The sequence below is a fragment of the Apaloderma vittatum genome, unplaced genomic scaffold, assembly GCF_000703405.1.
Source record: "Apaloderma vittatum isolate BGI_N311 unplaced genomic scaffold, ASM70340v1 scaffold22627, whole genome shotgun sequence".
NCBI classification, from domain to species: Eukaryota; Metazoa; Chordata; class Aves; order Trogoniformes; family Trogonidae; genus Apaloderma; species Apaloderma vittatum.
Genome location: NW_009724883.1, coordinates 40147 through 53054, shown reverse-complemented (window position 1 = coordinate 53054; position 12908 = coordinate 40147). Strand labels below are relative to the sequence as shown.

General features: G+C 42.9%; 1 protein-coding gene across 1 annotated transcript in view; it reads left to right on the top strand.

Moving 5' to 3' along the window:
* The window catches only part of LOC104276409 (spectrin beta chain, non-erythrocytic 1-like), an 89810-nt gene that overhangs the window by 43449 nt on the left and 33453 nt on the right, over positions 1-12908 (top strand). The window contains 13 exon segments of the mRNA XM_009872708.1: positions 919-1010; positions 2123-2203; positions 3008-3123; positions 4100-4212; positions 4838-5025; positions 6042-6159; positions 7123-7281; positions 7893-8195; positions 8950-9103; positions 9783-10653; positions 10797-10934; positions 11415-12171; positions 12398-12600. Of these exon segments, the coding sequence (XP_009871010.1) occupies positions 919-1010; positions 2123-2203; positions 3008-3123; positions 4100-4212; positions 4838-5025; positions 6042-6159; positions 7123-7281; positions 7893-8195; positions 8950-9103; positions 9783-10653; positions 10797-10934; positions 11415-12171; positions 12398-12600 (3293 nt within the window).

The window sequence follows — 12908 nt, the reverse complement described above, 5'->3', positions numbered from 1 at the left end:
GAGTGAAAAGTGCTTAGCATCTGGCAGGACGTGCTCCAGAGCTGAGGGGAGAGAATAAATTAGTGTTCCCGGAACTGCTGATCTGGAGAGACAGGTGATGGCAGTTTCCTGTGTGGAGAGTCATACGGTTGTATTTTTAAATTACTAATAAATATGAAGCTCCAGTCATAGACCTGTGTACTCGTGCAGACTGAGAAGCCGTTCCTTACCTCAGCGGTGATTATCATCAGCCTGGCTGACTTTGCACTGGAGCAGATTAAGGGTATCCACAGTTGTTCTAGTCCCCCAGCTAAAGGCTGAGATTTCTTGTTTTCCAGCAAGTTGCACGTTAGCCTTTGCCCTCCGTTAAAAAGGGCTGGAAAGTCCTTCTGCAGAAAGGATAACAAATTTTTATAATAAATATATCATTTACAATAAATAACATAGCAATAAATATTTAATAAATTTAACACGCTGTTAATTTTCATGTTGTTAAGTGTTTTCGTAATATGAAAGTGCTTGCCTGACTTCTGGTGACAGCAGTAGAACTTTACTGAAGCTGCAATACTCTGTTTTAAAAAGCAGTGAGCTGTATCCATAAGATTAGATATATTTGTCTATATGAAGTCAAAAGTGAAACCAAAATGCTGTGTAGGGCAGGGTTCGCCATACCAGTTGGGAATAAATAGCCTTGAGAAGTTGAAACTGTTTTGTCCATGGTCGAAAAAAGAGTAATCCTCCAGTAAAATAATGGCAGATGAAGCTTTGTTTTGAAAGGCTTGTTAAATGAGGAAAAGCATTTACCTACTTCCACCTTGCCCCTCATTGTAGTTTTCCTATGTTACTTGTATTTTGGTATAATTTCTTTCATCTTTTAAAAAAAGGCAAAGTGTGTGTTTTCTCAGAGAAATACTTAAACCTTCTGTGTCAAATTTTTAGATCCAGGATATCAGTGTTGAAACTGAGGACAACAAGGAGAAAAAATCTGCTAAAGATGCTTTGCTTTTGTGGTGCCAGATGAAGACAGCTGGGTGAGTGTGGATTAAATGATTATCTCTAAAGCTCTTACAGTGTTATGAGGTTTCATTGAAATAATTTTAAATGGGCAAACACGTATTCTCTCCTTAAGTGGATTGAACCAAGAGATGTTTACAAAACAGAATTCTGAATTTATTAGGTTAATGCTGTGTGATAAACATACCAATCTGATAATCCATGAGTATGTAGTGATATGGTGACTCTTTCACCGCACTCTGAGGAAATGCTTCCTGTGTTTGCCACCAACTTTTCCCTCTTTCCAGATACATGGAAATATTTCCAAAATGTCTTTCTCTGAGAGTAACCTTTTTGCATAATTAAATATCCATTTGTAGAGATACAATGTGTTTCCCCCACAAAGTCTGGATGTCTCTGTGATGACTTGGGGCACTTCAGCATTATTCTAGTGGCACTTGATCTTCTGCCTCCAAGAACTCTTACAAAAGTGGTTTGTGAGCCACCTGAAAGTCTTGGAGACTTGGAAAATACCCAGATCAAGAAACTAATGAATTTGTCACCTACGTACCCGTGGGCCACAAAGGTTGTTATCATATGTGCTTTGTTTAAAAGTCAGGCAGTGAAGTCCTTAAAGATGTCCCGGGACAGCAGACAGTTTCAAGGAAAACTTAATGTATTGCTGCTCCTATGGCACCTGCAGCCATCAGAAAAGGCTTTGCTCCGCTGTGTTCCTCCAGCTGGTCCTGCTCCTCTCTTGAGCTTAGTATTTTGAGTACCTGAAAATAATTCTTTGCCAGTAACTGATCTGGGAGCAGGCCTTACACTTGCAGGGATTTGAAACCTCACAGGTTGCAGATTGGGCAGGTCGTAGCTTCAAGAGATTACTTCAGAGTTCATTTAGATCATTTCTTTGGAATGCATATCACTTCTCTGGGGTTTGCAAGAATAAATGAGGTGCTCTTACCTCTAGTGTCAGTCTGATTAGAGCACAATCATGATGATAGATCATCTGTCACGAGATGATAATATCCCACCCTTAGGTTTACAACAAATGTGTCACTTCTGCAACTGGCCTTTAGTGACAGAGTGTGCAGGGCTGCAGCAAGGACGCGATATTGATTGTGCTCTCTTTGGTTTTTTCTGCCAGGTACCCCAATGTCAACATCCACAACTTCACAACAAGCTGGAGGGACGGGATGGCTTTCAATGCACTAATACATAAGCACAGGTATGCCTGGATAAATGTCTTTACGGATTTCAAAAGCTTGAACTGTTGCAGCGTGCAGCAGGTTTTGCAGTTACCATGGTTTTCAAATCTGTGGAGAGGAGAAGGATGAAGAATTGCAGAGAGGTTTATAACAGAGAGCTTTAGAGCTCTTGCAGTCCCTGTGAGCTCATCTGTGCAACAGCTGCTCGCATCACAAGTCAAAACAAGTTGTGTTTGGTTTCAAGAGAATAAATTGTACACGTGCTTGTTTTGGTTTGTGACTGACCAGGTTGGAAGAAAAGTTTTTGTACCTTGTTGTAACTGATGTAACGGAGTAACTGATTATACGAGGTCTGATGATCAGGAATTAGGGGGATGGTGGGAGGGAGACACGACGGAGCACACCAGGCTGGAGGGGAAAGAAATCCCTGTGCAGGGATGGCAAAATCATATGCTACTGACCTGGCTGGGGCTGCTACTCATTGGCAAGCTGAGGTGAAGCTGCTGGGACAGCATGCACACTTAGATGGGCGGGAGCAGAGACCTCATGACTACAACTTTGTTCCTTTCATCTCCAGGGTCACCTTTATCATCCCTATCTCCATTTCTTTTTGCCACGGGCTAGGTTCTGCCATAGCATGTGCTATAGGCAGTGCTTCATGCTTTTAATCCTGCCGTCGAAATAAACGGGGCTACTGGGCAAGCAAAACCTTGGCAGCACGAGGGGCTGAGTTTTCTGAGGATTGCAGATTTTAGGTCATTTGTTCATTTGAGGGTGCCTGCACTGTGCTTTGGGAGATCTAAAGAATTTTCTGTCCTGTCTAGGCCTGATCTGATTGATTTTGACAAGCTGAAGAAATCAAATGCACACTACAATCTGCAGAATGCTTTTAACCTTGCAGAGCAACACCTTGGTCTTACTAAGCTTCTGGACCCTGAGGGTAAGAATTCCCGCAGTTTCAGCACTTCATGGCTCTTTGTGGGCTCTTTTCTCCCACCCCTCCTTGTTGCGGGGCACAGCTTTTTGCTGGCTTTTTGCGCTAAAGAGCAGCTGGATGCTGCTGACTCACCTGGGGATGCAGTAAAGAGAGAATGCAAGATGTCTCCTGCAGAAGAGTGAGCAGCGGTAGCATGAGAGCCCTTAATCTTGTGTTTATTTTCCCCCATCGGACAAGATCTGGCCATGCTTACGTAAAATTGTTCCGGTTAGAGGCATCTTTCTGATCTGCTCGGAGAAAATCTTTCTGTGCGCTGAATGGAAAATGATGTGGGTTTCAGCAAATAGTTACCAGCTTCTTTCACAGACCGTCAGTGAATTTTAGCCTGTGCTTTCACAAGAATGCGCATGCTCGTGCGTGTTAGAAGGTGGGCTCACAACGCTTGGATACAAGAAACTGTCTCATCACGGGGCAAAGAGAGGCTGTGTGTTTGGGCGAGTTTCTTCTTGCTTACTTCCCAGTGCCTCAGAATTGCTGCAGGAAAGGAAATAATTTGTTTTCCATCCATATCTCTCTGAAGATTTGCCTGGTCAGACATTCACTTAGATTTCAATTCCTCTCTCCAAATGCCGATATAGCACTGAAGGTCTCAATTAACAGTGGGTCTGTCAAGAGACTCTAGAGAAGTTATTTGGCCGTGGCAAGGTCTAGAACCTGACTGTAAGGCCCACAGGCAAGTGCTTTAACCCCTGAGACAGTGGGATAAATCAGCACTTCTTAGTGACAGTCCATCACCAAGTAATACAGAGCCAGGCCAAAGCCACGGAGTTTATTTCAGAGCAAGGCATAAACCTTAGGAGCTGAACGGCCACAGAACCCATCTCCTTGAGTCTTAAACCCATTCTTGTTGCGTTATTAGCTTTGTTGTTTTAACCCGTGCACCCTCAGTGTGCTAAGACAACTCGTGTTTGGTTCGCAGATATCAGTGTTGATCATCCTGATGAGAAGTCAATCATCACCTATGTGGTGACGTACTACCACTACTTCTCCAAGATGAAAGCTTTAGCTGTTGAAGGAAAGCGTATCGGAAAGGTTTGCAAATTCAAATTGTAAATTGTTACAAAGCAGTTGAAATATTTCTCCTTTTTTTTTTTTTGTCTCTTGGGTGTCAACTTTTTCAGAGTCCACTGTATGGTAGTTTTTAGTTTTGCTTTTGAATGCTATTTGAATGTTATATATCCTCATATGACTGTGAGGAGTAGTTAATTTCCAGCTGCCTCGCATTAGAAAACATTTGGCCAGTGTTTCTCTTTTCTTGTTAATTTTGCATCACTGCTGCTTTTCCTTTCTCATTAACTGCTCCTCACCCTCTGGGTCCTCTTCTGGAACCCAGAAATGTCCCTCATTTAAAAAAAGTGCAGTCATTCTCTGCCCTTTGGCAAAGCTGCCAAGTCTTTGCAGTTGGGAGACTGAATACGAATGCCTTTGTGAGCCTTGGCTCTGCCCCTCTATTGCCGTGGGATCATGGGAATTCAGTGCTGAAAAATGCAAAGCCCTCGTCCCTCAGGGCTCCCAGCCACTGTGGCGCTTAGGAGTGAGCGCTCTGATTCATAAGTCAAGTCTCCCAACACTTTCTTTTATGTAGCTTGTTGGATTCAAATGACTCTGAAGAGCCACGGCCCTTGTTATTTATGTTTTGTTGTGCTGCCTGTTGCAGGTGCTTGACAACGCCATTGAAACGGAGAAGATGATTGAAAAATACGAATCGCTGGCTTCCGACCTTCTTGAGTGGATTGAGCAAACCATTATCATCCTCAACAATCGCAAATTTGCCAACTCGCTAGTTGGCGTGCAGCAGCAGCTACAGGCGTTCAACACTTACCGCACAGTGGAGAAGCCGCCCAAGTAATTTTAATCTTAGCTTAAAACAGTGGGCTTGTTTTGTTTAGGCAATCATTGATTTATTTTTTTTAAAACAAACTCATCCAAGTAACTTTAATCTTGGCTCAAGAACTTATTTTTCCGAACAAACATCGATATCCTGTTTCTAATTGGCGCTCATCGTTGTTACGTTTGCTTTGTGCTATTCCACATACAGATAATAACAACAATAAAAAGTGTGTCGCCTGCAGGATCTCAAGAGTCCTGGAAGCTGTTGCTTTGCTGCGGTGCCCACCTTACAGTGGGAGCAGTAGTAGCATTCTGGGCTGGTGTAGTAATCTCAGCAGCAGTGCTCACTGGCAGTGGGTAATACCAGTGCACTGCTAGTAAGAGAGTCTCACCAGTTATCCACAACCAAGAGGAAGTGTGCCTGGCTTCATAAACCAGAGCTATGCTTACTGAAACCAATATAACGAAAACATGCAACGTAGTTCTGGAAAATTTCTTTTAGCATTGTGATATCACATCTGTTTATTATTTTTGTCTGATAGAAGTTCTAACGGCCAATAGTCACAGTCCAAAACATTACAGAGTGTCCAGACGTCTTCTAAAACTGCAGTCTGTTCCCTGGTGCCTGTGGAGCTTGTTTATTTCCCAGGCGTACAGCCCAGGGAAAACAGTGGGAAGAGTTTATTGATTGCAGTGGGCTTTAAATAAAACTTCCATTTCTTGTGTTAGTAGAGTAAACTAGGACAGTGCACGTAATAAATAAATAAATAAATAAGCAGCCTTCCGTGCCCCAAGAGGGTTTAAATCTAAACACACAGACAGCTGACTTTTGTGAAGTTTCTTTTGCTGTTTGACGTCGGGTTCCAGGGGATGTGTGGACTATTTCGATTGCTTCCAGCTTTCACTCGAGATAAAGGTGCTTATCTGAATGCTCCATTCATAATGTCAATATTTTAAGGAAGTGCTTTATAATACTTTAGTGGCAATGAAAGCTTTATTGTAACTCCATTCTTTTGCAAAATTTTGTTTAGATTTACAGAAAAAGGAAACCTAGAAGTGCTACTTTTTACCATCCAAAGCAAAATGAGAGCCAACAATCAGAAAGTATACATGCCAAGGGAGGGCAAACTCATCTCTGACATTAACAAGGTAAACTGAGCCAGCTCCTCCTGTGCCACTCAGAATTTTTTTGGTTTCTTTTAGTCTCAATTTGGGCATACTGGGGAGAAAAAACCTGTGAGCTTTCCTTGTGTGTGGTTGATCGCGCTTTGCATTCCTGGAGCAGCTGCTGTGGATGTCTGTGGCCTCAGTCTGCATCCTAGAGAGCAGTAAAGTGCACAGCTCTCTTGTTTGCACTAAGCCCCTGTGCATCTGAATGCCTGAAATACCTTCGGTTTCAGGCAATTTCTTATCTGTGAGGATTTAGAAGAATCTAGGGTAGTTGTGCGTTTAATTGCAGGTGTTTTTGTTGTTTGTAAGAGAATCGGAAAGGTGATTTGCTGACTTTCAATATGCTTCTACGACTTTTTATTTTTTGTAACATTAATGTCATGCATTTTAGCTTTGGGGGGGAAAAAGGACTTACATGCACCAAAAGTGACCACATTCTGCAGTGGTTTTCTTTTTTGAAATGAATGTAACGAAGAACAATTGTATCTTGATTTTAGAGGTGAGAGTGCATGAATCTCTTAGTTCATTTCCTAAAAGAGGAAGATAGAATCCCCTTCTTTTGGCAGTAGCACTGACAAGGCTTGTTTCAAACAAATACGCTCTTAACACGTTCAAGCCAGGTGGTTTGCTTAGGCTGTGTTGGAGGCAAAAACCAAACAAACTCAAGAAATTGCATCTGAGATAAACAGGTCTTATACCCTTTGCTCAGAAAACAAATGAATTGGGAACAAATTTTAAGTAAGTCATGCGCTTGTAATAGCATCCAAGGTGTAAGGCTGGCCAGTGTGAACCAGATTTGTTGTCATATAAATAAATAAGCCAGTTTTGTGAACTTGACTGTAGTGGCTTCAGTCCGGATTTCATTCAAAGAAGACGCAATTTATCATAATCCCGTAAGAATGTGTGTTTAGAAGACGCATGTTTTTTTCTCCACGTCTCCAGGCCTGGGAAAGACTGGAAAAAGCTGAACATGAAAGAGAACTGGCACTGCGAAATGAGCTCATCAGACAAGAGAAACTGGAACAACTTGCACGCAGATTTGATCGCAAGGCAGCTATGAGAGAAACTTGGCTGAGTGAAAATCAACGTCTTGTTTCTCAGGTGCTGCTTTCGGAGATTGTCCGTGTGACTAAAGTGGTTCCCATGAGTAATTATAGGCTGCAGTTCTTGCAAAGAGAACATTTCCTCCTCTGTGCCTCGTATTTTACTGAATCTATGTATATTCTATGTGTGTGTGTGCTCAAATATTTATTTAGTGTATGTGTGTATGTACTGTATGTCCTGTCTGTAATGCGTTTAGCATATCCCATCCTTGAATCTGTCAGCCTGTACTCTGAAGATACTGATGTGGAAATACCTACCCACAGTCAAGACTTTCTTTACCTGAATAGTTTGGTCAACTCAGTGCAATTAGCCTAAGAATTAATTTTACATTTTAATACTAGAGATTATTAAAAAAAAGCATACCCTCAGCCTTATCCTGATGACCCCCTTCCCTATAAGGTAGTAAATGATATATCTCTTGTTTTATCAGTGGTTCTCTAGTTATCAGAGGTAGCTCTTATTTTATTAAAGAAGACTTCTCAGGGCATTTTGAGACCTCAAATTTGCTAACAAGCATACTCTGTGCAATCAGAAATTCTGTTAGAATTTGAGCAGTAGGGCTTTTCTCCTCAGCAGCCATTACTGAAGGAGCATCTCTGTCTTTACAGGATAATTTTGGCTTTGACCTTCCAGCAGTAGAGGCTGCAACAAAGAAGCATGAGGCCATAGAAACAGACATTGCAGCATATGAAGAACGAGTCCAGGCAGTGGTTGCAGTTGCAAAGGAGCTTGAGACTGAAAATTACCACGATATCAAACGCATCACTGCAAGAAAGGACAATGTTATCCGCCTGTGGGAGTATCTCCTGGAGCTGCTCAGGGCACGGAGACAGCGTCTGGAGATGAATCTTGGCCTACAAAAGATTTTCCAGGAAATGCTGTACATTATGGACTGGATGGATGAGATGAAGGTAGGTGCTAGCTGTTTGAGAATCTAGACCAAGTGTTCAGGAGAGGTGTAGATGTCTGTTTTTTGTAAATTTTCAAGATGCATTTTGCCCCTCTGGTTTAATAGGCAGATGCAGAAGAACCACATTCAAGAGCAGTGAACAGATTCTTTACACCTTATGACTGTTTTTAAAAATTAAAGATTAAAAACAAGTTAGAAAAAAGAGTAAGTTCACTCCGTAGCCACTTCTCGGCTTTCTGCCTCTCTCCAAAAGGGCCAGAGGCTTTGGTCACAGTGCTTGGCTGAGGATGACGGTTTTGTTGAAAGGGACTTAAATAATCTCTCGTCATCACAATTTACATGGGGAACAAGTCACCTCTTCACCTCTGTGCTTTAAAAAGCATGAATTCCTTCCTGCTTGTTCTCCTGGGGTCTGGGAAGGGAGAGGACCGTGACTTTTTTCTTGTCCATCAGCCAGTAGAGCCTGGAGAGAAAGTTGAAGGAGAGAAAGATGTGGGTGGTGGCTCACGGCACCTGGGCCAGGCTAATTTAGCTTCTCGCCATCCCAGGCCTAAGACTGCATTAAAGAGCAGCCGAGTTCTTCATGGTTGCCAATGATTTTAAAAACTCTGGCTCAAATTCCTATCAGCCATGTCTCTGTACATTTGAAACAGCTCTTATAGGCCTGATGTTCCTCTAGACTTAAACCAGTGTAACATCAGGGAACAGTGTAGTGCCTGGAGTCTCATTTTACTCATCTTTTACATTTTGATCAGGTGCTTCTGCTGTCTCAAGACTACGGCAAACATTTGTTAGGAGTTGAAGACCTGTTGCAGAAACATGCTCTTGTGGAAGCTGACATTGCTATTCAGGCTGAGAGAGTGAGAGGCGTCAATGCATCTGCTCAGAAGTTTGCCACCGATGGAGAAGGTAACTAGCAGCCAACACCGCCTTCTTTGTCTTAATTACGTATGAGGTTATCGGTAAGCCTTCGTTCTGCAAGACGCGTTAGGTTAAATTCAGCACCAGAATAAGAATATCCAGCTTCATTTATTCTTTCTTTACTCCTCGTGTCATGATGAATTTGTTCAGGTAACTGTTCAGGAATTCCTTGCAGCGTTGTGTTTTGCATTAGATGTCACGTTCCTGACCAGCGGCTGCTCTGACTTTGCAGTAGTCACCATTAATTCCCTGTTCTGTGTTTTTAATGCAGACATACAGATTATTGGGCCTGGGCTGATATTGTCCCACTTTATGTTAAGTAAAAGCAATTCCACTAAGCCAGCCAGAGTAAATGATGTTCATTTTGTGCAGTTGAGTGTATAGTGTAAATCTGGAGTAATGAATTTTATTTCACTGAAAACAGTCACGAATGTCTTTCCTTTTGTGTTTTGTTTTGTGTGTATGCAAAGAACAGTATTTTCTGATCTGTGGTGTTGTATGTTGGAGCTTGAATAATTCACGCTCACTTCGAGGAGACTAACAAAGAATTATTTTACGTAAACTTCTTAGATGGGACAAACAAGAATCCAGAACTTGGTGTATGCCCCAGCTGTAGTGATGGAAGTGAGTACATCTGAGTTGTAATGTACGTTCTCTGTCTGAACAGGTTACAAACCGTGTGACCCGCAGGTCATCAGGGACCGCGTCGCTCACATGGAGTTCTGTTACCAAGAGCTGTGCCAGCTTGCGGCCGAGCGCCGAGCGCGCCTGGAGGAGTCCCGGCGCCTCTGGAAATTCTTCTGGGAAATGGCCGAAGAAGAGGGTTGGATCAGGGAGAAGGAACAGATACTGTCATCTGATGACTATGGGAAGGACCTGACCAGTGTTGTCCGTCTCTTGAGTAAACATAAGGCGTTTGAAGACGAAATGAGCGGTCGCAGCGGCCACTTCCAGCAAGCGATTAAAGAAGGTGAAGACATGATCGCGGAGGAGCATTTTGGGTCTGAGAAAATTAGAGAAAGGATTAAGGATATCCGGGAGCAGTGGGCTAATTTGGAACAGTTGTCTGCCATTAGAAAGAAGCGTCTGGAGGAGGCCTCGCTGCTTCACCAGTTCCAGGCTGATGCGGATGACATTGATGCATGGATGTTGGACATCCTGAAAATTGTCTCCAGCAGTGACGTTGGCCACGATGAATATTCCACTCAGTCCTTGGTCAAGAAACACAAAGATGTGGCTGAAGAGATTGCAAGCTACCGGCCAACCATTGACACGCTTCACGAGCAAGCGAAGGCTCTGCCGCAGGAGCACGCCGGATCTCCAGATGTGCAAGGCAGATTGTCCGGAATAGAGGAGAGATACAAAGAGGTTGCTGAGCTGACTCGACTGCGTAAACAGGCCTTGCAGGATACCCTTGCTCTTTACAAGATGTTCAGTGAGGCGGATGCTTGTGAGCTTTGGATTGACGAAAAGGAGAAGTGGCTGAATAATATGCAGATTCCAGAGAAGCTGGAGGACCTGGAAGTGATCCAGCACAGGTGAGAAAGCCTTTGCCAGGAAGTTTGGGGAATAGTGGGTGGAAGTTTTTTTACACCACCTACCTTTCTCAGCTTGCCTGTGTCTCAGATTCTCTAATGCCTGTGTGATCTTTTTGTTTTTTGTTTTTTTGCCCCGACTCCAGGTTTGAAAGCTTAGAACCAGAAATGAACAATCAGGCATCTCGCGTTGCAGTGGTGAACCAAATTGCCAGGCAGCTGATGCACAGCGGCCACCCAAGCGAGAAGGAGATCAAAGCCCAACAAGACAAACTCAACACAAGGTGAGCAGAGGCTGTGTGCTCATTAACATGACACTGGCTGAAACAAGTACAGTGGGGTCATTTGTCTTTCTTATATGTGTTTTTTAAGGTATTCTGATACTGTCACCTGAAGTATCTTCAAGGCAGGCCTTTAAAGCTTCAAAAGGAAGAAGAGTCATGTCTTTCAAATATTTGCTTAACGGATAGAGTTCTGCTATTGACTTTAGTCTGCTCCTGAGTGTATCAGTACCTCGATTTGAGGGGTGGAAATTTACTGTAATGACTATTACGATAAAAAAGAAACCAATATGATTTCATGTAAACTCACCCATTCTTTGGCTTCAGAATAAACCAAGGGAGTATGTTTAGTGTGAAAATTAGATGTAACTAGCAATTTTTCACTTGAGGAAAAATTATGCTTTTAAGGACTCAGTGTTGCCTTTTCCCTTATTATACACAAATCTCAATTTCTCTGCTGTTTTTTCTCCTTGTGAATTTCAGATGGAGCCAGTTCAGAGAACTGGTGGATAGGAAGAAGGATGCTCTGCTCTCTGCTCTGAGTATCCAGAACTACCATCTTGAATGTAATGAAACCAAATCCTGGATCAGGGAAAAGACCAAAGTGATTGAATCCACACAGGATCTGGGTAATGATCTCGCTGGAGTGATGGCCCTGCAGAGAAAGCTCACGGGCATGGAACGGGACCTGGTAGCCATCGAAGCCAAACTAAGTGACCTGCAAAAAGAGGCAGAAAAGTTGGAATCAGAGCATCCTGACCAGGCCCAGGCTATCCTTTCACGGCTTGCAGAGATCAACGACGTGTGGGAAGAAATGAAGACCACCCTCAAGAACCGGGAGGAGTCCCTTGGAGAGGCAAGCAAACTGCAGCAGTTCCTGAGAGACCTGGATGACTTCCAGTCATGGCTATCCAGAACACAGACTGCAATCGCATCCGAAGATATGCCAAACACGCTGACAGAGGCTGAGAAGCTGCTCACCCAACATGAGAACATTAAGAACGAAATCAACAATTATGAGGAAGATTATCAGAAAATGAGGGACATGGGTGAGATGGTGACACAAGGGCAAACTGACGCACAGTACATGTTCTTACGCCAACGTCTACAAGCTTTGGACACTGGATGGAATGAGCTTCACAAAATGTGGGAGAACAGGCAAAATCTGCTTTCCCAGTCTCATGCCTACCAGCTCTTCCTCAGAGATACCAAGCAAGCAGAAGCATTTCTTAATAACCAGGCAAGTGGTCAAGACCTTCTTTCATTTCTGCAGTTGGCACCATATACTGCAGCCAGTTGACAAACAAGATCATTTGACAGGAGAGCTACAAACAGATAAATTGCCTTTTTTTAAAAATTCTGATTTACTTTTTTGTGTTTTACTTCTAAGTGTTGTTGGGAGACATTTCTTGTCATATGTGGTGAATCTAATAGTTTGACCTCTCTGATTTATGCTTTAATCCCAGGAGTATGTTTTGGCACACACGGAAATGCCCACTACCTTGGAAGGAGCAGAAGCTGCTATTAAAAAACAGGAGGATTTCATGACCACGATGGATGCCAATGAAGAAAAGATCAATGCGGTCGTAGAGACCGGCAGGAGGCTAGTTAGTGACGGGAACATTAACTCTGATAAAATCCAGGAGAAAGTGGACTCCATTGATGACAGGTAAGGTCCAAATGATGGCGGAATGTTGGTGTTCATAGTTCATTCTGTTCTCCAAGCGACGTCCTCTTACTAGAATCCAAAGGCAGAGTAACATGTTAGAAAATGTCGGTTGCAGACTGTTTTCTTCACTCTCTGGAAAAACAAAAACTGTAATGTTTCAAAAATGTGCCGGGCTAATCTTAATTAAATATTACCTCTCCTGTTTTCTAGAGACTTGCTAGGTAATGAGCTCACTACCAGAATTTGGCTATACAAGTGTTCCTGTATACTTCTGGGCGTATTAACAGCCTGTATATTGTGGTGGGAGC